This window comes from Leptidea sinapis, chromosome 15 (genome assembly GCF_905404315.1).
Source record: "Leptidea sinapis chromosome 15, ilLepSina1.1, whole genome shotgun sequence".
Taxonomy (NCBI): Eukaryota; Metazoa; Arthropoda; class Insecta; order Lepidoptera; family Pieridae; genus Leptidea; species Leptidea sinapis.
In genome coordinates this window covers 6,088,173-6,114,775 of record NC_066279.1, presented here as the reverse complement: position 1 = coordinate 6,114,775, position 26,603 = coordinate 6,088,173, and the positions used below count along the sequence as shown (strand labels likewise).

At 35.5% G+C, this 26,603-nt stretch overlaps 1 protein-coding gene across 2 annotated transcripts in view; it reads right to left on the bottom strand.

The window, feature by feature from the left end:
- LOC126968228 (elongation of very long chain fatty acids protein AAEL008004-like) overlaps positions 1-26,603 on the bottom strand; it is a 96,369-nt gene that overhangs the window by 37,395 nt on the left and 32,371 nt on the right. For both annotated transcript variants that reach the window (XM_050813100.1, XM_050813101.1), the window contains one exon: positions 13,175-13,250. In XM_050813100.1, coding sequence (XP_050669057.1) covers positions 13,175-13,223 — 49 coding nt within the window. In that variant the 5' untranslated portion in view covers positions 13,224-13,250. The remainder of the gene's footprint in view (positions 1-13,174; positions 13,251-26,603) is intronic.

Sequence of the window (26,603 nt, the reverse complement as noted above, 5' to 3'; positions counted from 1 at the left end):
TATTACATTTGAATTCTGTCATTTTTAGATTGTAATCATTTTGGTGCCAATACATCGTACAATATTTCTGTATTTATTGCAAGACTAGGCAATATATAGATGTAGCTACTTCCCTAATGTTAAGTGACTCGGTTGTTTGTATTTTACCGAAATTAAAAAAGGGGGGAGGATATCAAATCGTTTGTATTTAAGTCTGTCGCCACAGATCACTGTATCACTATCATTCATTTATCATTAACTTAATTCATCAGGCTAGTTATGGCTCTGTTTATATGCTTATAATATCTTTGTCTCTACTAGATCATAGATTTCCAACTTGACTCAATGGGGGGCACGGCGGCTTCAGCTGTACAGCTGACAACATAACTTTTAATTAATATTCTTCATATCACACAAGCTCACTCATTTATATTTTCATTGTTTGCTTAATTTTCTCATTTCGACTACCCATCAAAGCCTAATGGGGGCGTAGCATTTTTGCATTACATTGGGTGAGGCACATAAGGTAAAAGGCTGGGAATCCCTGGCTTAGATGTATCAACTACACACATCAGCTTGGAAAACAATAAAGGCCATATCTTCCATTACTATGGATCTGACAGGTACTTCAAAAGCTGTTTAAATAATCTGCATTGTCATTTAGACGATGGACCTAACTTTTTGCAGGGATCTCTACCGACAATATCAATGACCTCTTAATTGTAAACAGAAAAACCCAACAATGGTCGTTCATGAACCATCATTTCAGCACAAAAAAAAGAAAAGGAAACTATAATTATTTATTATTATTACTTCAACCGCATGTTCATTAAACTGTATACTTTTAACTTTCCGAGGTAACGATGAAATGACCGCAATAAAATGTCAAGGGAATTATGTATTAAATATTTTGTCACTTGAAACTATTTAATACCGCAATTTTAAAGTGATAACTTCTGGGAGGGTATACTGCTGCGTAACGTAACGCATCACGGCGTCAGTCTGTATGGCTTCCCTTTCACTCACGCATACGGCAACGGTAGGCAGGCTCTTCCTCTCTCACTCTAACCAATCGTTACTTTTAAAGGATTCAATAATAATACTAATTAATGTACATACACAAAATTCTAATGAACATATTCAACAATTGTAACTAAGAATAAAATATATTTCATAATCAATTAAAGATTTTATTATTATTAAAAAATAATTAAATAAACTTTCCTTACATTATCATATTAATAGACATAAGATATAAATAATAACCTAAGCTTTTCTCAAGTTAAACAATTACAATATTTAACAGTTCCATTTAGATTACTTTAAGTTATCACTGCTGTCGGGCGTCCCGAGACGCACACTTTTTTTTTAAATGAAGATAATAATATAACATTTTTTTTTATTCAATATACAGACAGCCGCGCACGCATTGTATTTGTTTTGTAGATTACACTCACCACACATTAAAGTACTTAAAAAAGTTTATTTAGAACAAGGATCTGGAAAGCGAAGAGAATTTTTCATTTCTACTTTAAACAGTACAAGTACAGAAGTCTCACTCTGCAAAATCAATTAAAGAAATAGGGACTCTTGCTGCCATACAATAAGGTGTAATTCAGATCGCACAGCGCTATTACCCTACATTTGTATTTACCTAGAAATTGCCTCTCTTTCTTTCGCGTGACTCTATCTATTCTGACGACAATAGGGTTGTCTTACGGCCGTTCCCAATATTCAGTCTATCTCTTACTTGAGGTAAATTTTTTAACTATCGTTGACTTTTCTGTCCCAATAAACTTATCGACGGTAACTCACCTTATCCGTCCACGCTGTCTGCCAATGGGACGACGTATGCCTTACCAGCGATAGAATTTTAATGGAAATTGCAATTCATGCGTCCCAATATAAGGAGAGAATGACTTACCGGGTATATAGGGACAGCTTCAGATTATTAACAGCTAATTACTGACACTAGAAGGTAGTTATTTATCTCTATCTGTAGATAGTATATTGGGACCGGCCGTTAGACTTTTTTATATATCCTATCCTATTACCTATTTTATATCGTTCCTGCAACCCGGAAACCGTTATTAATAATATCGTAATATGCACCCAAAAACAGACGATAATAATAAAAATTATTCACATTAAATGCCCGTAGACTGTCTCCGGGAAGTTATGGGGAACGCTTCGAGCAACGGTCGAACACGATTATGAATAGAAATATGTTTGAATGCAAATTTAAGCGTGCGAGGAACATATTTAACATATTAATATACTTTATTAATTACTGAGGTAATATATGTGCTTTTTTCTTAATATTGCGATCATATGAGTTACGAAATACAAATAAAAAATCGATAATTTCGAACGTGAGCCATGATTGCACTTTTAATAGTTACAACTCGTTATGAAATAGGAAAACAATCAAAATGAAAAATCAATTATAACATTAGAAATAAGGGATTGCTTGTAACTAATACTTGTAGGCTTCATAAGATACATAATAGCTTTAAGGGTAAATTTATACACTTTTGTAATAAAGTCCCAGACACTGTTCAGGAATTATCTATAAATAAATTTTAATGTTTTATTAAACAATGGCTCTGACGAAAATCCTACTACTCCACAGCTGAATATTTATGTGATCAGTCAGCCTGGGGCTAGATTATGATTATTTTATAGCCATAGCAATGACAGTACAATTTTGTATATTTGATTAATAAGAGCGCAAAAGAAACGAATGCTGGGAGAGTTTCTTGCGCCGCTCGTTCTCTCTCAGAGCGCCATTTGTCTCCGAAGCGGTAGTAGTATCTAGTAGTTATTAAAAATGACATCAAAACGAATTCTAAAGGAATCAATTTTGATAAAATAAATGCCTTTATGCCTTTAATAACCATCATATAGTACGCAATGTTAAACTGTATGATTCTATTTCGCCATTTGTATTATTGTGCTTTTAGCCAGGCCGCACACCAGGGTTACCTACTTTTGAGGCGTGCAAATTGTGGCGCCACATTTTTTATGGCGCAATATTTAATACTACCGTATTTCTGAATGCAAACACACACATAGACTTATAGCATACAAGTGGGATTAACCAGTGGGAGGCACCTTTGCACCGGATGCCGGCTAGATTATGGATACCACAACGGCGCCTATTTCTGTGGTGAAGCAGTAATGTGTGAACGTTACTGTTTCGGTCTGAAGGGCGTTGTAGCAAGTGAAATTACTGGACAAATGTGACTTAACATCTTATGTCTTAAGGTGACGAGCGCAATTGTAGTACCGCTCAGAATTTTTCATATCAATATAAATAACTCGTAATTTAACCAATATTTTTTTGGGTTCCTCTTTACTCATAATTATTATAACACAAAGCATGCTGTGATTACCTTTAACTATAGGAAAAGTTAGGTTTTATAAATAATGCAATGTAATTCATTAGCACTGTGACTACTGTTTCTTATGTTGGTGATCCATTAAATAAATAACTAAATAAATAAATAGATTGTTATTGCTAAAGTTAGTTGATGCAACCCAGCCTCAGTATTTTGAATATTAAACACTAACGCTCACACTGACATATTAATCTCTATGTTCTCGGCTGTCAGTTCATCTCTCTCTTCACAGTCGTTCCCTCATTGCTGAGGATCGTGACTCCGCTTAAGTTCGTCTACAGCTTTCCTCCATCTGTTTCGGTCTGTCGCATGGTGGAGTGCGATGCTGATGGGTTGGTTAGTCAGCTCGGATATTTGGTCAGACCAGCGTCGTGGGCTCCGGCCTCTTGGTCTCCCCTCAATTTTCCCGGTGACCATGAGACGTTCTAGGTTATCAGCACCAGCGTGGCCAAAGTATCTCATGATCCGCTGCAGTCATGTAGTGGATAGACGTGGACTGCTCCCTATTCTTAGCTGTTTAAGGATCGAGGCATTAGTGCGGTAAGCCGTCCATGGTATCCTTAGCACGCGGCGCCAGCACCACATCTCTGTCAGTTCATGTATAGTCAATACGGTAGTATATAATTAGTCTATGGGCCCGACTATATGGAGCTCCAAAATTCACACCGCTACAATTTTATGTTCAGTGTGCGACCTGACTTACATAACGTATGGAGGAAAACGCTACCACGTGTCAAGTGATAAGTCAATATAAACATGAAGTACCTTCTTGTACAAACATAACATTTATACGATTCGATTTAAGGCCATCTTAGTTATGATTGAAATAAAAATTAAATAATTTGTTATGTTTTTAAAACGATAACCCTCACTTCTAGAATAAATACACAAATAAAATTTGAAAACAGAATTTTATAAACGATGCGGAACTTGAACCCACGACCTCTCGCGTTCCGTGCGACTGCTCTTCCAACTGAGCTAACCGTTCAAATATTCGATTCGATACGTCACTCGAACTAAATAAAATCCTTCGAATAAATTTATTATGTACATTTATAGTATAGTACCTACATCAAAGTGAATGTTTAACGCAACACACATCAATAATATTTTGTTATAGATTAGCTTTACAAATAAACTTGGTATAAAGTTATACCTGATAAACATCTAATCTTAATATATATAAATTACGTGTCACGTTGTTTGTCCGCGATGGACTCTAAACTAATCAACAGATTTTAATGGGAATTACTTCATAGAGTGCAGTTTAGTGCTACTTGAGAGATAGGATAGTTTTTTTTTCCATTTGGGACCCATAATTATTTTTATTTTCAATATTTGTTTTGTATGAAAATATTTTCTATGAGAGAAATTAGTGACGCACGGTTTGACAGTTCGACTGTGAAACAATTTCATTATAACAACAGAGAGCATTTCTTACGACAAAATTCTTGATATTTTAAAATATTATTGGCAAATTCCTATAAAACAGATTTTTTTTATTATCCACAGAACACGTCTGTCGGGTCAGCTAGTATCATATAAAAGTTTGTACCTACCGGGATACAAACCCGGTAACTCTAGCTCAGTACGCAGTAGCACTAACCACTGGGCAATATGGGTCATAATTGTTTGTTTATTTGGAAATATTATTAGCACACTGCGGACTAGCCATCTACAATTTTCATTAAAAACTAAGTGTCAGCCTTAATCATTTTTTAAAAGGCTGTCAAAAAAACTTTATAAAGCCGTTTTTCATTCAATTTGTAGAATTGACACATGCTATTTATTTAATATAATATAAATTTTTAATAATTTTTTTCTTTTTTTTCGGAGCTATTGATGCCCTCGACTTCGTCTTGTGGCTACAAATATCAGGTTCGTTAGGAATCGCTTTCTCCCTTACTAACTTTGCGAACTATGTAGGTACTATAGCGTACAGAAAACCGTTCCTTGCCTAAGTAACATGAAATTATAGTATTTTAATCAAATTGTTGATTGATTGCGAAATGTTACAAGAAATGAAACCTGACCTTCGTTTATATTCCGTATCTAGTGTAAAATTGAAAGGACTGTGAAATAAAATATTATTGCAGAATTGATACATTAAGGTAGTTATAACGCGGAATAATAATATAATAATAATAATAATAATATAGAGACACTAACACAAATTATCTTGCCCCAAATTAACCATATAACCTGTGTTATGGGATGCAAGCCAACGATATATTTAATACAATATACTTACTTAAACATACCTATTACATATAAACATCCATGACTCGGAAACAAACATCAATATTCATCATATATATGCTTGCACCTACCGGGATTCGAACCCGGGACCGGCTACTAACCACTCGGCTAAACAGGTCGTCAAATAATATGTGGAAACTTTAAGTAGTGGTGGCCGGATGGTGTTGTTACCGGGAGGTCTGCTTCAATTTTTTTTTTTTTCCTTTATTTTTTTATCTTAAAATTAAAGTTATTATATATTACTAGCTGACCCAGCAAACGTTGTATTGCCGATATAAAAATCGCGATACAAAAGTAACTGTTGATCGTAGATGGGTTAAAATTTGAAATTGTATGTATTTTTTAATGCTGACTCATAATCAAATAAATTTAAAAAAAAAACGTCAAAAAAATTAAAAAAAAAATCGTGTGGACCACCCTTAACATTTAGGGGGATGAAAAATAGATGTTGTCCGTTTCTCAGACCACCTCCTACCCAATATGCACTCAAAATTTCATGAGAATCGGTCAAGCCGTTTCGGAGGAGTTCGGTCCCGCACACCGTGACACGAGAATTTTATATATTAGAAGATATAAAAGTGATTAATGAAGCCTATGGTTCGGCCCAGTATAAGAACAACTACTTATCTGTCATGATCCGTTTGCGTCACTTATACGGGGGCAAAATACTCCATCGCCTTGGTCTTATAAAAATAAAAAAAAAACCACGAGCATGTTCGTATTCTTTTTTCAAACCGAATTCCAAAGCTAAACGTTAAACACAGAATATACTGTGCTTCGTGCAAATCGTGGTCGGTTGAGCTGTGAATGATGATGATTCCATCGTAACACTTACGTAACACACTATTGCGCACACCTTTTCTCGTATTCTCTATTATACTAGTTCACATAATACTACTTCTACATTTTATTGGGACATCATGACTTATAGAAGGCTGACGACCTTTAATGCTAGATCTGACATTAATATGCACACTATGTACTTATGGAACTGGGGCCGAGAATTTTTGAAGTTAAAACTGCGTCCGGCACTTTTTGGTAAGGGAAAATCATATGGGTTCGCGTCACCGACATGTTATAAACTGGCGCATTCAATAAATAAATAATTAAAAAAATAAATCTAATATATAAAATTCTCATGTCGCGGTGTTTGTAGTTAAACTCCTTCGAAACGGCTTGACCGATTCTCATGAAATTTTGAGTGCATATTGGGTAGGTCTGAGAATCGGACAACATCTATTTTTCATCCCCCTAAATGTTAAGGGTGGTCCACGGCAATTTTTATTTTTTTTAATTTTTTTGTAATTTTTTTTAAATTTGTTTGATTATGATTCAGCATTAAAAATACATACAACTTTAAATTTTCACCCATCTACGATCAACAGTTACTTTTGCATCGCGATTTTAATATCGGCAATACAACGTTTGCTGAGTCAGCTAGTATTCATATGATCTATATATTAATCTAGTGTGAACGGATTTTAATGGGGATTACTTCATCGAGTGCAATTTAGTCCTTTAGTTAGATTATCTTGAGAGAGAGGACACTTTATTTTGATTTGAGATCCATATTTTCCAATATTTGTTATGTATGGACAATTTTTCTTTGAGATCGAATTTTTTGACGCACGGTTTGACAGTTGTGTTGTGAAACAATTTCATTATAACAACAGGGAGTATATTTTACGAAATAATTCTTGTTGTTGCAAAATATTATTGACAAATTCATGAAAAAAAAACATTTTATTTATTATGTACACAGTACAGAACAACATCTGTCGGGTCAGCTAGTATACTGTATATATATATATATAGGTAGACAATTTTTGGATATATACCCGTATATATCTATACAGCTGACGTATTGTGCGAAGTTAGTGCTGTGTATATCATATTTGAGTGAAATTGAATGGATTTAATAAAAAGTTAACAATATGTGTAATCGCTGTGCATTGTTAAAATAGCGTTATTTGATTAATATATTATTGAAAACAAGTTTAAAAATAAACTATAACTTCTAAGTGTTCACTTCTATCCGCAGTCTCTGCGACTGCCAATTTTTTGAGAATTTTCCGATATGTAGAATGTGCACTCTCTCAGCCGATTGGATGTATTGTGATATACTTTCTATAATATTGTTTCTTTTATTCCAATTGTTTCACAAATAAAGAGTTTACATGAAATAAATCGCTAAATGCCCACAAATTAGGATATCTTAACCACCAACTGGATGTGTGGCGGTCCTCCACAGAAAGGTTTTCAAGGAGCTTTCTTCCACGTACTACAAAGCTGTGGAATGAGCTTCCTTGTGCGGTATTTCCGGGACGACACGACATGGTTACCTTCAAAATAGCGCGTAGACCTTCTTTAAGGGCCGGCCACACTCCTGTAATTCCTCTGGTGCTGTAAGAGAATGTGTCAATCACTTAACACCAGGTGACCCGTACGTTTGTCCTATTTTTCCGTAAAAAAAAAAACGCTTAAAACTACGCGACGAAAGGCAGAACACGCTCATACTTTAGTAAAATTAAAAAGTTTAAAATAAAATATGACTTGTAGGTAATCATTAGCGTGTAGCAATTCAAGCCACATTTACCTTAAAATAAAAAAGATAAGCGGGGTGGAGTTACTACGTCACGTCAGTAGCGACTCGCGATCAAAACACGCGACACGAGCGGCCGCCATAAAATAATAATTAAACCTAATGTCGGCCTCGGGCATAACTTCAGTATATAGGTAGTAATTGGGTTTTTCTTTATTAAGGCACCCACTTAGATTAAGTATTAGTCTCCGAATAGATACACTATACAATGAAACGGCAAATTATTGAACATCTTCCCGTGACCTTTAATGTGTTGTTTACCATAAATAATATATTTTTCACATTTAAAGGAGCCATTCATGTAATTATATAGGTACTTATCTATTTTATGTACCTTGAAATCGGCTCAAACAATTAAGATGAAAAATTAAGACACGGTGGTCAGGAACCAAGGGAAAAAACCGGTTAAAGAAGATCTCATGTCAGTGAAAACACCGAGCAGAGTATTTAATTTTTTAGTTGTCACATTCATTGAGTTGTTGTTATCTTAATAATCCATTTTCAGCGCGCGCGCCTTATCAAATAGTATAAGAGATTATAAGTAATTACCTACTTAGTAATATCAAAACTTAGAACCGCGTAAAAGGAACATTCGCAATTTCTAAACCCTTCTGGAGAAGGCTTAATTATGTGATAAGCAGCATTATTTTTCTTTGTGCTTAAATAATGTTATTCAATTATAATTTTTAACAATAATCTTTTGATTATTTAGTTTGACATACCTAGGGCGATGTTGGATGTGCGTGATATCATTATGATATTATACTCTATAAGCTATCTCAGTAGTAGTACAACATAGATAGATTGGATTCTTATATACTACTTGTCCTACCGTGCTTATTGCACAGCTGTCAAACGTTTACAGAAAAAGTCAAGCAGACGACGAATTACAAGTAATCAAAGAGCAATGGAAGAAGCTTATTAAAAATAAGGAATATAAACAAAGCGCCAGGATAAAACAGAAAACCAAGATCACCGATGCACTCACACATGCACTGGCACTTAAATGGAAATGGGCTGGACATATTGCACGATATACCGACAGTAGGTGGACTAGAGAAATTACACGTTGGAAGTGGCCAATATCAGGAATTCGAAATGTAGGAAGACCAATAAAACGGTGGGCTGATGACATAGCACAATCAGCAGGAAAAGAATGGATGCTGAAAGCACTTGATAGAAAGTTGTGGATGAAGTTGGAGGAGGCCTTTACCTAATCTGGGATCCATATCTAAAAATGTAATTAAAAAATAATTGTACTAAAAACCTGAAGCAAATAAATACTAACAAAAAACTTAAATTTCAAGGAAATAATAGTAACACAAAAAATCTAACAAAATTTCAAATGTACACTTATTTTAGAGATATTGAATAAATGGCTTTATTATTATTATAGGAAGCTATCTATTCGACATTATAGACACACATATAGATCTTGATTTTAGAGAGATAGCTTTACATAAGCACAACGCGAATAATGTTTTTTTTTTAAATATATGAAATAGCACGCCAACGATTTCATTACAATGACATACAAAGTCGATGCCAATTAGATCATAAAGTACCTACCAATTTGACAATTTTTAACCAATTGCGACATTTAATACTTATAATATATTTTGTATTGATAATACGTAATATACTTATTGTTCTCAGGTATATTAATACAGCATTTTTAACTTGCCGGTAGTTATACCTCTGTAGATTATGTTTTTTTTTTATTTCAACTATAATCAAAACAATCTGATATTGTATGCTTACCACTACTAAAATAAAATACTGTTTATATTATTTACTTTATTTGAGATTTTGTTTTGCAATTCACTCGTTATTTTGTTACAGAAACGTATACCTTGCCTTTTAAAGGATACATTTTCCTTATAGAACCCAAGCGATTTTATTATTAAACTTGAAGTCATCACTAATTTCAGAAAACCGATAGACATTCCTTTGAGTAAACATTAATTTATATTGAATTTGTAATACCTTGTTTATTATTCCGACAAATTGACCAGTCATAACAATTAGAATCCTATATATATATATATATATATATAGTGGAAAAAAATGCAAATTTTACATTGTTTCGAGGATATTTAAAAAAACATAAGTGAAAAATTTTGGCCAGAACGTTTTTCCAAAAACTATGCAATTTTACTATCTATTAATCACTTTATAGAGTTCATTGTGCTATCTCTACGGTATCATTTAAAATTACACTCGAATCATAGATAGTCTAGTCAACGGAGAAGTACAATCGCGAGCAACAGTTTGGAATCACTTACTTGAAATTGGTTTCGCGCGATCTAGCTTACATTACTTAAATAAATTTTTTAATATCATAAAAATAACACCATTTTAAAGGTTCAACTCTTAACTTTAAACTGATACCGAACTCATTAAAATCAAGCCAGTATTTAAGAAGCTATCCCGGATTCAGTGAAGGACTAACGACGTAAGTGATTCCAAACTTTTGCTCGCGACTGTAGATCGTGTAAAATAAATCCGCTCACAATAGAAAATGCCCTGAAAATATCTGAAAATGTAATAATGAAATTTCAACAATTATCGGTCTAATATATATGTTGAAGTCAAGAACGTAGAGTATATGAAGCGAGTACGTAGACGATTCGGTATTCGTTTTAGCTCGGGTGTAATCGACGTGCGGTGCCAGTGCTCCCCTAGGGATGCTCTAAGTTCTGGACATCCGCTTGGCAGTATTTTTGGGATACCCTCTATAGATAAAAAAAACCCGCTGAAGTTCTTGCGCCCGTTCCTCTCAGGTCTGAGGCAGTCTATTTTGAATGTGTGGTAGTTTTTCACTAACAATAAGTGATTTTAAATCCTACTTTGAATAAAATTATTTGAATTTGATACTATTCAAAATAAAATAGGGGCCACTTGTTATTTTTACATTTCAGTTTAATTTAATAAACTTGACATGGTAAAGATATGGTCTTTATAAACACCACCGAATCTTGGGAATATAAGATAAAGATTTACAATCCAGTTTTAATATCACCAAGTATAAGTCCCACAGAGTTTCTTGCACCAAATATATTTCCAGGCCCCTTCCGAAAGGATTGGAGATTCATCCTTTTATGTTTCTAACAAATTTTGAACATTTAAATTTGTATTAGCATTATAAATTCGAAATAAATACTTAAACAAACATCAAGAACAGTTAAGTATGGTTAGAGGTCAAAAACCTTAAGGCCAAGCGAATATTATACAATATATATAAGGACACGCAACTATAAGTTCGCTATAAATAATATGTTCGATAAATTCACGTGAATAATTCATAATCAGATAAGTGATTTCGACTTTGAACACATTGAAATTATACACAGTTAATGAAAATACTACCTGCTCTAAACAAGCCTATAACACGGTTGAGTCGTATCATAAAGAATTACGGAAACAATGTACAATGCCACATTTTTCACAGAATAAAATATATTTTATATCAGGTGTAAAGTACGATTTTCAAGGTTCATCTAGCCCATAGGTTCTCAACGTGGGCGATAACGCCCCCTTGTGGGCGTTTGAGACTTTAAGGGGGGCAGTAGAAGACCCTGAGAAAATTAAGGGGCATGAGATGGGGCAGATGGGGCGTGGGTAGATTAAAAAATATAATCTAAAAAGGCAAAAAAATACACGAAAATACTCTAGAAAAAACATATTCTCAAAGTGGGCGGTGAGCAAAATAAGGTTGAGACTATGATCTATGAGCTAGATTATAGCCCATAAAATACAATTTTGAATATATGCACATAAAATGCTTTAATAACATCTTTAGAAGTTACTAAACTGAATAACGGTCGGGGGATTGAAGAGTTTTTTTTTATGAAAAATAAGGGACAAGACGAGCAGGACGTTCAGCTTATGGTAATTGATACGCCCTACCCATTACAATGCAGTGCCGCTCAGTATTTTTGAAAACCCAAAAATTCTGGGTGGCACTACAATTATTGCGCTCGTCACCTTGAGACATAAGATGTTAAGTCTCATTTGCCCAGTAATTTCACTAAGTACGGCGCCCTTTAGACCGAAACACAGTAATGTTTACTCATTACTGCTTCACGGCAGAAATAGGCGTCGTTGTAGTGCCTATAATCTAGCTGGCTTCCTGTGCAATAGAGCCTCCCACCGGTAAAAGAGTAAGATACGGGTGGTATCGTCACAGACCCACATTGGTTTCTAGAACACTCGAGTGTACCCGATTGGTCTTCTAGTCAACTTGAAATAAGCTTAAGCGAATAAAGCTGGGTATTAATTACGCTCGGCAAAACTTGGCCCGCGTAGCCACGCGATATGGAGACTGGGTTACCATGCACCGAGACCGTCAAATTGCCAATCGATGTCGGTTTATGCCACAACAAAGAAGCTGCTCACGCGCAGCATGGACTCAACCCTTTAGCTTTCTTAACTCACCAACGTCTTTTTCATTTAGAAATATTACGAATAGGTTCATGGTTCAACATGAAAGCGGCAGGCGCCCGTTCCTTCGCGACTATATTTTCCTACAAGAAAGAAATTATCTGTCTATCCACCGGTTATACGACCTGGATGGTGGACCGCTTGACTGGCATGTAAATGCATCCAGAATCCTGAACTTTCACCTTCAGATTTCCACCTATTTCAGTCTCTTTGGAATTCCTTAGGGAGTACCTGGTTACCATCAAGACAGGACTGCCCAAAACTATTAATCAAATTTTTTTATCAGCAGTGGTAACATTTCTACAGCAACTGAATCATGTCACTAACTGATGGCAAAAGTCATGGAACAAAATGGCATATATTAGAATACCTACTGTATATAAACTTTAAAAAACTCTTGTGTTTTCATATAAAATGCGAAGAAACAATTTCCCTACCTACCTAATCTATTCTATACAGATTATTATTAATAAAAAAAAATTGTACGTACCACTTCTGTTGTCGAGGAGGTCCTTGTACCAACTGTATACACTCGCCATTTTTGGTTTTTGCTTCTACCTGCTAATCTGTAACAAAAAATAATACGATTATATAAATAAGTTTGTAGTTAATTTTTTATTAACCTAAGGTTTGTGCGTGCGACTAACTCCAAATCAGTGAGTAAAATGAAAAATATTTTGTTACTGCTCGCTACGAAACCTCACATTATCTCTCGCTGGGATAACCTGAAGATAGCATGAGAATTTCAATAAACGTGAATAAATATTATATAGAAATCAATTCACAGCGGTCGTTGTGACTTCAAAAGTTAATACTACAGGTGTTAATATAAAAATTTCGATGAATCTTATATAAATTTTCACGGTTTTCAGTTGAATGTGTATAACTTAACGATTTGTTACTTTATAAAGTGATTCTTGGGATAATATACACAAGTAAACAAAATTTATTTACGATTTGTTACTCGAGCGGTTGGCTCAGTGGAAGAGCGCTCGGACGGAGCCCGAGAGGTCGCGGGTTCGAGTACCGCATCGCTCATAAATTTTGTTTACAAATTCAATTTGTGTGTATAATCTGGTACGATAAAGAACAATAGATCTACGATCGCATCAAAAATGTATTATGATATCACTGGCCAAATGACAGCTAATTATTCATATTGTTTTCTTCATTATAAATACAGAAATTAAATACATGTAATTTAAACAAAGACTTATTATTCGTTTGCTTAATTTACTATCCGTATATTATTGCCCAAAGGTAAATAAAAAGTAAATTCTGTAATTATATTTTTTCGGACCATGGGTTTCCGCAATTCTTGATCATATGTAATGATTCAAACACCATCTTTAATCTTATGTTTAAATAGACATCATAAAATCATAGATTTTACCAAAAAGTGAATAGTGTTGACAATATAATCGTCGAAATTAATATTTTTAGTATACGTCGTCATCTATTGTTTAGTTTGGTTCTTTAAGTGTAACCGTTGCGTGCGAAGTATTCCCTTGGGTCACCTAGTACGTACATAATATATCTTAAATTTATCAAAGTGAAACTTTTAATACATCGCGACAAATACTTTCTTCCATCTATAGCATTCATGTCGCATTACAGCCGTAGGGGTGTAGTTGAATCATTACTTTTAAGCCTTTTAGTCAGCTTGGCCGAGTAGTCTAACGGCCGTTTCCAATGTACTATACTACAGATAGAGATAAATTACTACCTTCTACTGTCAGTCATTAGCTGTCAATAATCTGAAGCTGTCCCAATATACCCGAAAAGGCATTCTTATCGCCTTATATTGGGACGCGTGAATTGCAATTTCCATACATACTTTATATCGCTGGTATAAGTCGTCTCATTGATAGACAGCGTGCACAGATAAGGTGAGTTATCGTCGATAAGTTTATTGGGACAGAAAAGTCAACGATAGTTACGATTTTTATCTCAAGTAAGAGATAGACTGAATATTGGGAACGGCCGTAAGTCTAACCGTTGCATGCGAAGTATTCAGTTGGGTTACCTGGTACATACATGCATTATAAATTTATCAAAGTGAAACTTTTAATACATCGCGTTAAATATTTTCTTCCATCTATAGCATTCATGTCGCATTACAACCGCGGCTTAGGGGTGTAGTTGAATCATTAGTTTTAACTACTGCTTTTTAGTCAGCTTGGCCGAGTAGACTAAGGCGTAAGATTTAAGCTCTGGTTCCCGAGAGGGACCGTTGGTTCGAATCCCCATCTGACAGAAGTTTTTTTTACATTATATTTTATTTTATAACTAAAGCATAACATACATAAATAAGATTTTTGTTACCTTTCGATTATTATGCTTATATATATATTGTTACATTGTAAAAATAAGTTTCACTTGCATCGCATTTTCTTGAATCCCCACAATTACTTTATTTTAGTTATTTATTCTTAGAATATGAAATCCTAAAAGAGACATTTTAGCTTTTGTTGAAAATGTCTAGTTCAAGGTGACTAAAGCAAATAATATAATATACTCAATAATAATTTTGCATAATATATTTATTACATATATAATATCTCGCTTTTGAAACAAGGTGAATCACATTTTAGCGATACAAGCATTAATTAATCCATACGTCCTTTCTTATGTTAATGAACTGTACACGGCCGAATTTTAATTTTTTATTGAGGCATATTCGGAGTAGGTACGTGCGGCTATCTCAAGTATGGCGGAAGCACAGCATTAACATTGCGGCAACTGTCCTTAAAAACTAGCTGTTTGCAGATTTCGCATACGGAATGAGTGATTAAGACAACTTCCGGTTGGTTACGTCACTGTCACTGCGAGAACTATCACAAGAGATTCCATCAAAATTCAAAATATATAATATTACTAGCTGACCCGGCAAACGTTGTTTTGCCATAGGTATAATTTATTTTTAGGGTTCGACGGTTTTTCCTCCGACGTATTTTACAAATATAACTACTATGAAAAAGTATTTTAATTTTTTGGGGTACTATATTTATGTACGATTATATAGATCCAGAGATAAAGGTCGACAATGCTCTTGTGATTCCTCTGGTGTTGCAAGAAAATGTGGGCGGCGGTGATCACTTAACACCAGTTGGCCCGTACGCTCTTTAGTCCTTCTTTTCCAAAAAAAAAAGAGATTATCCTCTAAAAAATAGTGATAATGATTTTAAATGAAAGAAAGTATTTTCTTTTTTTTATTCAAAGGTTTTTATAACCATTCTACTGATAAGTACATAAATATTACTTTTATGCTGATCAGTCGGACTTCCATTTCTGTAAGGTTATTAAAATAATTATCGGTTAATACGGCTTTACTCACGTTTTTGTCGGTGTCGGTACCGACTAGTTTCGGACCATTCGGAGGTTCTTCATCAGGGTGAGTGTGGTAGGTTCGCGGTAACGTCCCACCTCTTACTATTCTTACTACTCTTCACCCTGATGAAGGACCTTTGAATGGTCCGAAACTAGTCGGTACCGACACCGACAAAAACGTGAGTAAAGCTGTATTGACAGATAATTTAATAATGACTCACGAAAGTTTTAATAATTTATTTATTAAACATTTTAAATTTTCTTTTAAAGTTTTATATATTATTTTAAACTAGCTGTGCGCAGCGGTTTCATATTATTTGTATAATTTAAATAATTCTGATTTAAATATACACACTATAAATTTAAAAACTGATTAATTTTTCGAGTCTCCATGGTTTTAGAAATAGTAATGACATACAAGTATTGTACTATAGTATACCAAAATAAAGTCTCAGACATTTTTTTAAATGTACTATAGGGCATCTTTTTGTAGTACAAAATATTATTACAAAGTACTTAGCAGGAGCATGCGGAAAACTCAGCTAGGAAGCGCTATTTCTACCGGTTTGTTGTTCCTATTATTAGTATTGTATCAAGCAAACAAAGTCCTCAAGCGTAATGGTATACAGACGATAGCCATCAATCCGACTATAACATACTTAGTTATAATAGAAGTTCCAGAGATTAACGCTTATAAACAAATAAACAAAAATCTCTTCAAACTACTATAAAGCTAGTGCTTACTATACAAATTAATTTTTTGATCAAAATGTATGATCGATGCGGGACTCGAACCCATGGCGCCACAGCCTGATAGTTGAACGAGACATACCAAGATTTACGATCTTAAATCTTGGTTACAAATATATAATTAATCCTAAAGTCTCACTTTTTTTATGAAAGTATGGGACGAGACGAGCAGGACGTTTAGCTGATGGTAATTGATACGCCCTACCCATTACAATGCAGTGCCGCTCAGGATTCTTGAAAAACCCATAAATTCTGAACGGCACTACAATTGCGCTCGTTACCTTGAGACATAAGATGTTAAGTCTCATTTTCCCAGTAATTTCACTAGCTACGGCGTCCTTCAGACCGAAACACAGTAATGTTTACACATTACTGCTTCACGGTAGAAACAAGCGCCGTTGTGGTACCCACAATCTAGCCGGCTTCCTGTGCAAAGGAGCCTCCCACTGGTACTTTAGGATATCACTTTAAATTAACAAATTGTTTCAGTGCTTATTAATTCAAACCATATTAATTCTGACAGCGTAATTTGATGATAAGGAGAGCCGGATAAACGATATTACGTAAAATACTTGGCATACTTGATGTACAAGTAGCTGCTGTAGAGCGTAATTGAGCGAAATTGACAAATTCATCGGAAGTATTCTGTTGGCACGTTTGTTCCCAAGTACCTCGTCGCTTTCGTGCTATTGTCACGTTCCGTGAAGCGGTATCGCACGACATTACCGGCGTTAACACTAGTATGTTATATACTCGACGTTAACGTAATCTATCGAACAATGTGCATACGATAGCTTCTATTATTTATAGATCCCTTATCTTCTGACGAGAATTTTAATGGACGCGACGAGCAGGACGTTCAGCTGATGGTGATTGATACGTCCTGCCCATTAAAATGCAATGCCCCTAAGGATTCTTGAAAAAGCCAAAAATTCTGAGCGCCACTACAGTTGCGCTCGTGACATTGAGACATAAGATGTAAAGTCTCATTTGGCCAGTTATTTCACTAGCTGCGGCGCCCTTCTGAACGAAATACAATAATGCTTACACATTAATGCTTCGCGGCAGAAAAAGGCTCCGTTGTGATACCTATAACCTACGGCACCATTTACGACAGTCTTGGGGCGGGCCTTCCCTATTCTTTTAACGACCCGGGGAAGAACATTTCGAATATCTATATATATAATTCTAGTATATATATTAATTACAGGCGCTCACAGCATTTCACATTAATTATTTTCAATGGGCAAAGACAATCTTTATAAATTAAAAAAAACTCAAGTAAAACTTTAATTTTTGCAAAATATCATTGAAATTAACAATTTAAAAATAGCTCCGAACCGAAAATAACGCAGAACCATGCATAACCATGTTAAATAGATTTTAAAATTTGTATTAAATAAAAAAATATATGAATTTAACTCAGAACGCATAATATTTACAAATACTATGCAAAAATGGTCGAAAAGTTCTTAACTTCTTCGTCAGAGTACCTAACGACGAAACGAAATAGTGATATTATATAATTAACTATCAGTAGTGATAGAGTGCTATGTAAACGAAATAAATTAAGGCCTTATCATTGTAATACTTTTACGATGCGACACATTAAAATTCATTTCATTGCAGTTTCAGGTGAATTGCTGTATCAGAAATACATAGCAGGCTAACTGCTATACGGACTGACCCAAGACTTGGTACAAGTACTGGGATTTATAGCCTTAAGCTGAGATCTCACCAGTGGGAGGCTCCTTTACACAGGATGCCGGCTAGATTATGGGTACCACAACAGCGCCTATTTCTGCCGTGAAACAGTAATGTGTAAACATAACTGTGTTTCGGTCTGAAGGCCGCCGTAGCTAGTAAAGTTACTGGGCAAATGAGACTGAACATCTCATGTCTCAAGGAGACGAGCGCAATTATAGTACCGCTCAGAATTTTTGGGTTTTACAAGAAACCTGACCGACACTGCATTGTAATGGGCAGGGTGTATCAATTGCCATCAGATGAACATTCTTTCCGTCTCGTCTCTTATTGTTATATATAAAAAAAGATCTATAGAGCGAACTTTGACTTTGATCAGACTTACCTAGCGAGTTCAGGCGAGGTCCGTATATATAAACATCGCTTTGAGTTCGCGCTAAGCTTATGCTTAGCTCGCACTAATTCCACCATTACGATGACTTAGGAAATACACAGACTATAATCCGAACAAAAAGGAGATCAACAATTCCCAAATTTAAAATTCCCGTATAATAACACTATCTGCTGCCACCCATAGCTGTCACGCACCTAAAAATGCGTTCCGTTTCTCATACCAAATAAGTCACTATTGTCCTCATTTCACATAAATCATTCATCGATTTTCACTTATTTCAATAAAACTATAATAATCAAATAAGTTTTGGATACTGTTATACTTTGGTATACTTTCTATTAAAAAAAAATTATTGAATGAGGCGTTACTTTGCGGAAATCCATAATTATACAAATTATTTAAGTTTTCTTTAGTGTTAATTCCGCCAATATTTGTTTTTAAAACAATTCGACACGTGTTTCTGGCACGGCCAGATTTTGGCGAGACAACACGTCCTGAGGATGCCTCGTGTAGAGGCGAAACACATGTCGAATTGTTTTAAAAACAAATATTGGCGGAATTAACACTAAAGAAAACTTAAATAATTTGTATACTTTCTATTGTAAAAGTTTTTTTTATGGAATAGGAGGACAAACGAGCGTTGTTAAGTGATCACCACCGCCCACAATCTCTTGCAACACCAGAGGAATCACAGGAGCGTTGCCGGCCTATAAGGAAGGCGTACGCGCTTTTTTTGAAGGTACCCATGTCGTATCGTCCCGGAAACACCGCACAAGGAAGTTCATTCCACAGCTTTGTAGTACGTGGAAGAAAGCTCCTTGGAAACCGCACTGTGGAGGACCGCCACACATCCGGATGGTGGTGATGATATCCTAACTTGTGGCGTGTCGTGCGAGGGTGGAATTCGGCGGCAGGAATCAGGTTAAACAGCTCTTCTGAACACTCCCCGTGATAAATGCGGTAAAAGATACACAATGAAGCGACATGTCTACGCAACGCCAAGTGATCCAGCCGTTCACAGAGCACTGGGTCCCCGACAATTCGAGCTGCTCTACGTTTACCTAAAGTTTGTTTACCAGTAATCAACAATATACTGGGTATAATGAAACGCGCGCTTGACCTTTATATTGGGCTTCTTTAAATTCAAATATTTTTATACAAAATAGGATGTGACACCACTTATTGAAAGTCAAAAACTACCACCCATTCCAAAATGAATGCCTCTGCCCCGAAAAGAATGGGCGCAATAAACTCAGTGGTCTTTTTTTTCATCAAGAAATATGTTTACAAAGTAATATTGTACAATAAAATTTATAATTTAATAGCCTGAGGACGGTCGCTCTATTCCCAATCTGTGGTATCATTAAGAAAGTCATTTATATTATAGTGACTTTTGCCACACAAAAGTTTTTTAACAATTCTTTTGAATATGGTAATACTTTTGTTTTGAACATTTTCTGAGATCTTGTTGTAAAAGCATATACATCGCCCCACAAAAGACTTACTAACTCGACTTATGGCCGTATTCAATAACGTATCTCTAGTTACGGATACATAGCTGTCACCGTTTAATGTCAACATCTTATCTATCCATAGTTATGTCCAACATAGTTAAAGTCCAATGCTTTATGTCGATAGGTTATTAAAATGTAAGTTAGCGTAAAAGGATAGATTTTTTTACCTCTAGTAGGTAAAACTAAATATAGATAGGTTATTGAAAACGGCCGTTAGCCGAGTAGTAGTCATTATAACTTAAGCTCATCATAATCTCAGCTGTCAAACGACTGTAAATACCAAATCAAAGATTGCACTAAGCTTGAACGCAGCGAAGTTTAACATAAATCTGAGCAAAGTCTGAGTAAAGTCTGAGTAAGCTGTATAGACCTCAGCCTTAGAGTCAAATGCCATGAAGCCGTGAGTAACAAGGCTACCTAAATCTACAAAGCTCAAGTATTTGCGCTAAACAAGTGGCTATAGAAGAACCTTGACAAGAATTACCGCTCAAGGAGTATTAATGATAATAAAACAAATCAACCTAACGCTTGTAGAGAGAACAGGTTGAAACTACGGTTGTACCAGTGGGAGGCTCCTTTGCACAGGATGCCGACTAGGTTATGGGTACCACAACGGCGCCTATTTCTGCCGTGAAACAGTAATGCGTAAACATTGCTGTGTTTCGGTCTCAAGGGCGCCGTAGCTAGTGAAATTACTGGGCAAATGAGACTTAACATCTTATGTCTCACGGTGACTAGCGCAATTGTGGTGCCGCTCAAGCTTTTCAAGAATCCTGAGCGGCACTACATTGTAATGGACAGGGCGTATCAATTTCCATCAGCTGAACGTCATGCTCGTCTCGTCCCTTTTTTCATAAATAAATAAAAAACTAAATTATTTAGGCGTAGCAGCTTGCTATGGTTGGAGCTGTTTCCTCCTTCTGGAGTTTCTTATCAGTCCTTCTCCCCTTGTCATAGACCCTTTCCGAACTGATTTAGCTTCACGACTTTTAACAAATGTTATTGCAATATATTCTGTTATTGTCACTCGCTATGGTAAATAAATATATTTCCTACTTCATCAGCCGTGAATCCTATGTCCGCAGACCTTCAAAGATATTATACACTGTCAAGCGACTAAGCACACTGGCACAATAAAGTAATGGAACAGTAACTAGAATGACAAGGGACGAGACGAGCAGGACGTTCAGCTAATAGTAATTGATACGCCCTGGCCACATTACAATGCAGTGCCGCTTAGGATTCTTGAAAAACAAAAAAAAATCTGAGCGACAACTGCGCTCGCCATCTTGAGACATAAGATGTTAAGTCTTATTTGCCCAGTAATTTCACTAGCTGCGAAGCCCTTCAGACCGAAACACAGTAAAATGCTTACACTGTGGCCCATCAACGTCACACATTGTTCGAGAGAAGAAGAAACCAACAAACTTATTTCAGTATGCAAGAAAACTTGCTGTGAGAATACCGTGTGTACAGAATTGAATCCAAAAAAAGTACTTTATAGAATTTTTGTGTATGCCTGTATGTGTGTTAGGAAAAAACGCAAAACTACTGAATAGATTTAATTTTTTTTTTGCATGAAAATTAACAAGAGGTCGGGACAACTTATACATATTAATATTTCGCTAAATGCATGCATAGTATTTTTGATGTTTTATTAGACCAGTGTCGATAATTTTTGAAACCAATAAAAATATACTAGGATGAAACCCATTGGAAATGGAAGAGAATATAACAAAAATGAAAGGAAAAAATAAAAAGAAAATATTACAAAAAAAAACGAAAAATTGGCTTTTTGAATTTTTCACATAAATTTTGAGGTTATGTCAAAAATTGTAAAAAGAAAAAGTTGTAGATCTTTTTATTGCCTACAACTTTGCCATTTGACATATTTCCATAGGACTTAGGCGTTTTTTTACCCTGAATTGGGTTTCATCCAACTATTTTTTTTTTTTTTTCACTTTTTATCATTTTCAAAGGCTTCAGCACTGGTCTATATAGCGTCCACGCGGACGAGCGAGCAGCTGCTAGTATTAAAAAAGATTGAAAACCTTATAACTAATTTATACTTTTTTTTTAATTTTCCGTATCCTGAGCTGCTGGGCTGTTGTATGTCTGTCTCAAATTCATTAATGTAAATTATAGTCAAATAGGAAGTTGTAATAATCTTTGGAAAGAGCAACCTGAGAGTTTCGTGCTCGTTCTTCTCTAAAGAGGAAAACTACCTTCTGAATGAGCTGCAGTATAAAAAATGACATATTTCAAATGTGATTTGATTTATCTACGAAATAAAATATTTCTGATTTGATTTCATATGAAAATACACGAATCAAACAATAGGAAGAAAAACAATTTTCTCTACAATGAAATCAGTCGTTGTCTGTGTATTTAAATGTTTTTCCTTAACTTTTAAGTAAGTACATGCGAAATGACCTTGAGTATTAAATTATATTTTTAAACCATACACGTGCATTTTATAATTTTACTGTGTTTATTTATTAACATCATAAAATAACGACGTTTATATATGTACCTAAGCGTTGACAATTATTGTAAATGTTAGGTTACATCACGAATTAGGTAAAAAAATTGATGCCAAAACAATAAAGTATTGAAAATATTATAAATCTTTAATGTTAGTTACGCTAAGTTTCACAAAATCACTGTTTTATATTATATAAGAGGGGACAAACGGGAAAAAGGCTCACGTGATGGAAAGTTGGAGAAATACCAGTGGGAGCCTCCTTTGCACAGGATGCCGGCTAGATTATGGGTACCACAACGGCGCCTATTTCTGCCGTAAAGCAGTAATGTATAAGCATTACTGTGTTTCGGTCTGGAAGGCGCCGTAGCTAGTGAAATAACTGGGCAAATGACACTTAACATCTTATGTCTCAAGGTGACGAGCGCAGTTGTTGTTTAAGAATCCTGAGCGGCACTGCATTCTAATGGGCAGGGCGTATCAATGACCATCAGCTGAATGTCCTGCTCGTCTTGTCCCTTATTTTCATATATAAAAAAGTGATTAAGCAACGGCCCATAGATATCCTCAACACCAGGGGTGAAGTGATGCGGTGCCGGCCTTGATGCTGGGAGAATTTTCTAAGCTTGAAGGTCCCTAGGTCGGTTCGGGAATACTGCAGACACATTTGATTCCACAAAATCACTGTGCAAGGGAAGAAGTTCTCGCAAAACTCACTAGTAGGTGCCAGACGTGAACATAATGCCGGTTTTTAGGCCAATACGGAACTAGACCAGCAGAACGTTCAACTGATGGTAATTGATACACCCTGCTATGCAGCCTGCAATTACAATGCAGTGCCGCTCAGGATTCTTGAAAACCCAAAAACTCTCAGCGGCACTACAATTACACTCGTCACGAGTGCCAGAGACGTAAGATGTTAAGTTTTATTTGCCCAGTAATTTCACTAGCTACGGCGCCCTTCAGACCGAAACAGTAAGTAATACAGTAATGCTTGGCTTTGGATGGAATTTCGCATTTTGACGTAATTTCCTGTGGTTGAATTCGGCTGATAGTATCAACCCGAACAACTTCTCTCAACACTCCCTGTGCTTATGCTATGGAAGAAGCAGATAGAACTTACATCTCTACGCAACGCGGAAGATTCCAGTCGATCGGAACTGACTTAATCGTCGATGTCTCGACCCGCTCTTCGTTGTATCGGTGAAGTGGAAGAAGTTAGGACTGGGGAGCGCCCTCCCAGAAAATTTGTAGTGAAGAGAAGTTCTCTCTCGCAATACTGAGTATGTACTTTTTAGACGCTAACATAACGACACGTGTTTCGCGTAAAGTTTAGACGTACAACTCACCAGGAGTTGTTGAGCGAAACAAGTCTCTCAAAGTGTTTTCTTGTTTGTTAAATTTATCGGAATCAACACCAAAGGTGATCATTTATAACATTTTAAATATCAATGCATTTCCGCAATATAGTGCCTAATTCAATTTTATTTTATTCGTAAATACTTCAATATTCATAAGTATATCTTAAATAACTTGTAGGTACAATATTACGTTTCGAAATCGAATTTATCCTGTGACAAACTTTCCACCTTCGCACGACACGCCACAAGATAGGATATCATCCCCACCATCTGGATGTGTGGCGGTCCTCCACAGTGCGGTTTTCAAGGAGCTGTGGAATGAGCTTCCTTGTGCGGTGTTTCCGGGACGATACGACATGGTTACCTTGAAAAAAAGCGCGTACACCTTCCTTAAAGGCCGGCAACGCTCCTATGATTCCTCTGATGTTGCAAGAGAATGTGGGCGGTGGTAATAACTCAACACCAGGTGACCCGTACGCTCGTTTGTCCTCCTATTCCATAAAAAAAAACGCCGGTATAATGATACCGGCGTCTGCAACCGCGAGGCATCGCTAGTTTTAAAATAAGAACAATTTAGTACAAAGAGCAAGAAGGTAAAAGTAAAGATATGCCTTATTACGATGTTTGCGTCAAATCCAAATATTAATCATCACACCTATTAAAAACCAATCAAGGATCTGATTATAAATTGATTTATAAATGATGTTTTATTGTGCAATTTATAAACACATCTATTTCATATTAACTAACACATTTTGTAACAGGCTATTTGTTTTTGAATGCAAATCTATACTAATATTATAAAGCTGCAGTGTTTGTTTGTTTGTTTGTTTGTTTGTTTGTTTGAACGCGCTATCTCTGGTACTACTGGTCCGATTTGAATGATTCTTTCAGTGTTGGGTAGTCCATTTATCGAGGAAGGCTATGTAAGCTATGTATAGGCTATGTTTTTTTTCAAAATTAGGGATCCGTAATAAAATTGCTATTTTGTAACACAAGGTGTAAAATCGAAAACCTATTTTTGCGTGCGCTGCAAAAACTATTGACAATAGAACAAAATGATGTACAGGCTATAATATAGGCAATATTTTATTACTTATAAAACTATCGCGTGAATTATACTTTATATGGCAAAACAACGTTTGCCGGGTCAGCTAGTGTAAGTATACTAATGCGTTCAATCATTTCAATGGTTTATATGTACAGCGAGTTTTTGCTGCCCAAAAGAATGCTTACGTGCAATTATAGTAGGTGTGTGGCCGTGGCACTCTGGCAAAACGCTATTTAGAAAACATAATTTGCTAAATCTACCATTTATGTACATTTTCGAGGCTTGCAGATTTGTGCGTAACCACAGATATCTTTTCACGTCAGCTGTTGAGGTGAATGCTAGAGTAAAAAGACTTGTTTTGAAACATTGTCCTAAAACAACACATAAAAATAGCCATAACATTGTGTATAAAATTATATAACAAATTGCCTTAGGACTTGAAAATACTGTCAAATAAAATGTTTATACCAAGACTCTTGCTTGAAAATATTTTTATAGTATTAATGAATATTTAATATATAAAATTTTCATGTCGCGCTGTTTGTAGTTAAACTCCTTCGAAACGGCTTAAGAGTGGTCCACGCCATTATTATTTTTATTTTTTTGACATTTTTTTTAAATTTGTTTGATTATGAGTCAGCATTAAAAAATACATACAACTTCAAATTTTCACACATCTACAATCAACAGTTACTTTTGTATCGCGATTTTAATATCGGCAATACAACGTTTGCTGGGTCAGCTAGTATTTAAATAAATGTTAAGTTTTTGCATGCTTTAAATTTAAGCTGGATAGAGGACACATTGTAATATTTAAGATCTGGACATTATTCCAGGAAAGCAAATAATTTCATTTCATTTCAATGGATATTTAAAACGTCAGACAAGTCGACCTGCTCCGAAATAGATTTATCAACAAGTCGGTAACAAAACTAGAAGAATACATTAACAAAGAGCGGGTTCGAAGACGCACCCGACACAACACAACAATGAGCGCGCATAACAATGAAGCGAAACTTACACAACCATCTATTACGAACGACCTTGACTTGGGACCCAAAGCGAAACTTCCACTTACACTTGAAACTGAATTGGCTTCCAAAGTGCATTTGCCGGAGATAACGTGCTTACATAACTGTCCGACATTCTTTAGCGTCGGATTAAGGTTTTTGTGTCAACTCACACTTATGGCTATTTCTTGTTAGCTAGTTTGTGATTTGATGCTCGTAATTTGATAAATATAAACGACTTGTTATTTCGTTGATAGTCTATATCGATGGCCATGTGGTTATGTAATTTAAGGTGCGTGCAAATACAACGAACGACGACGAAC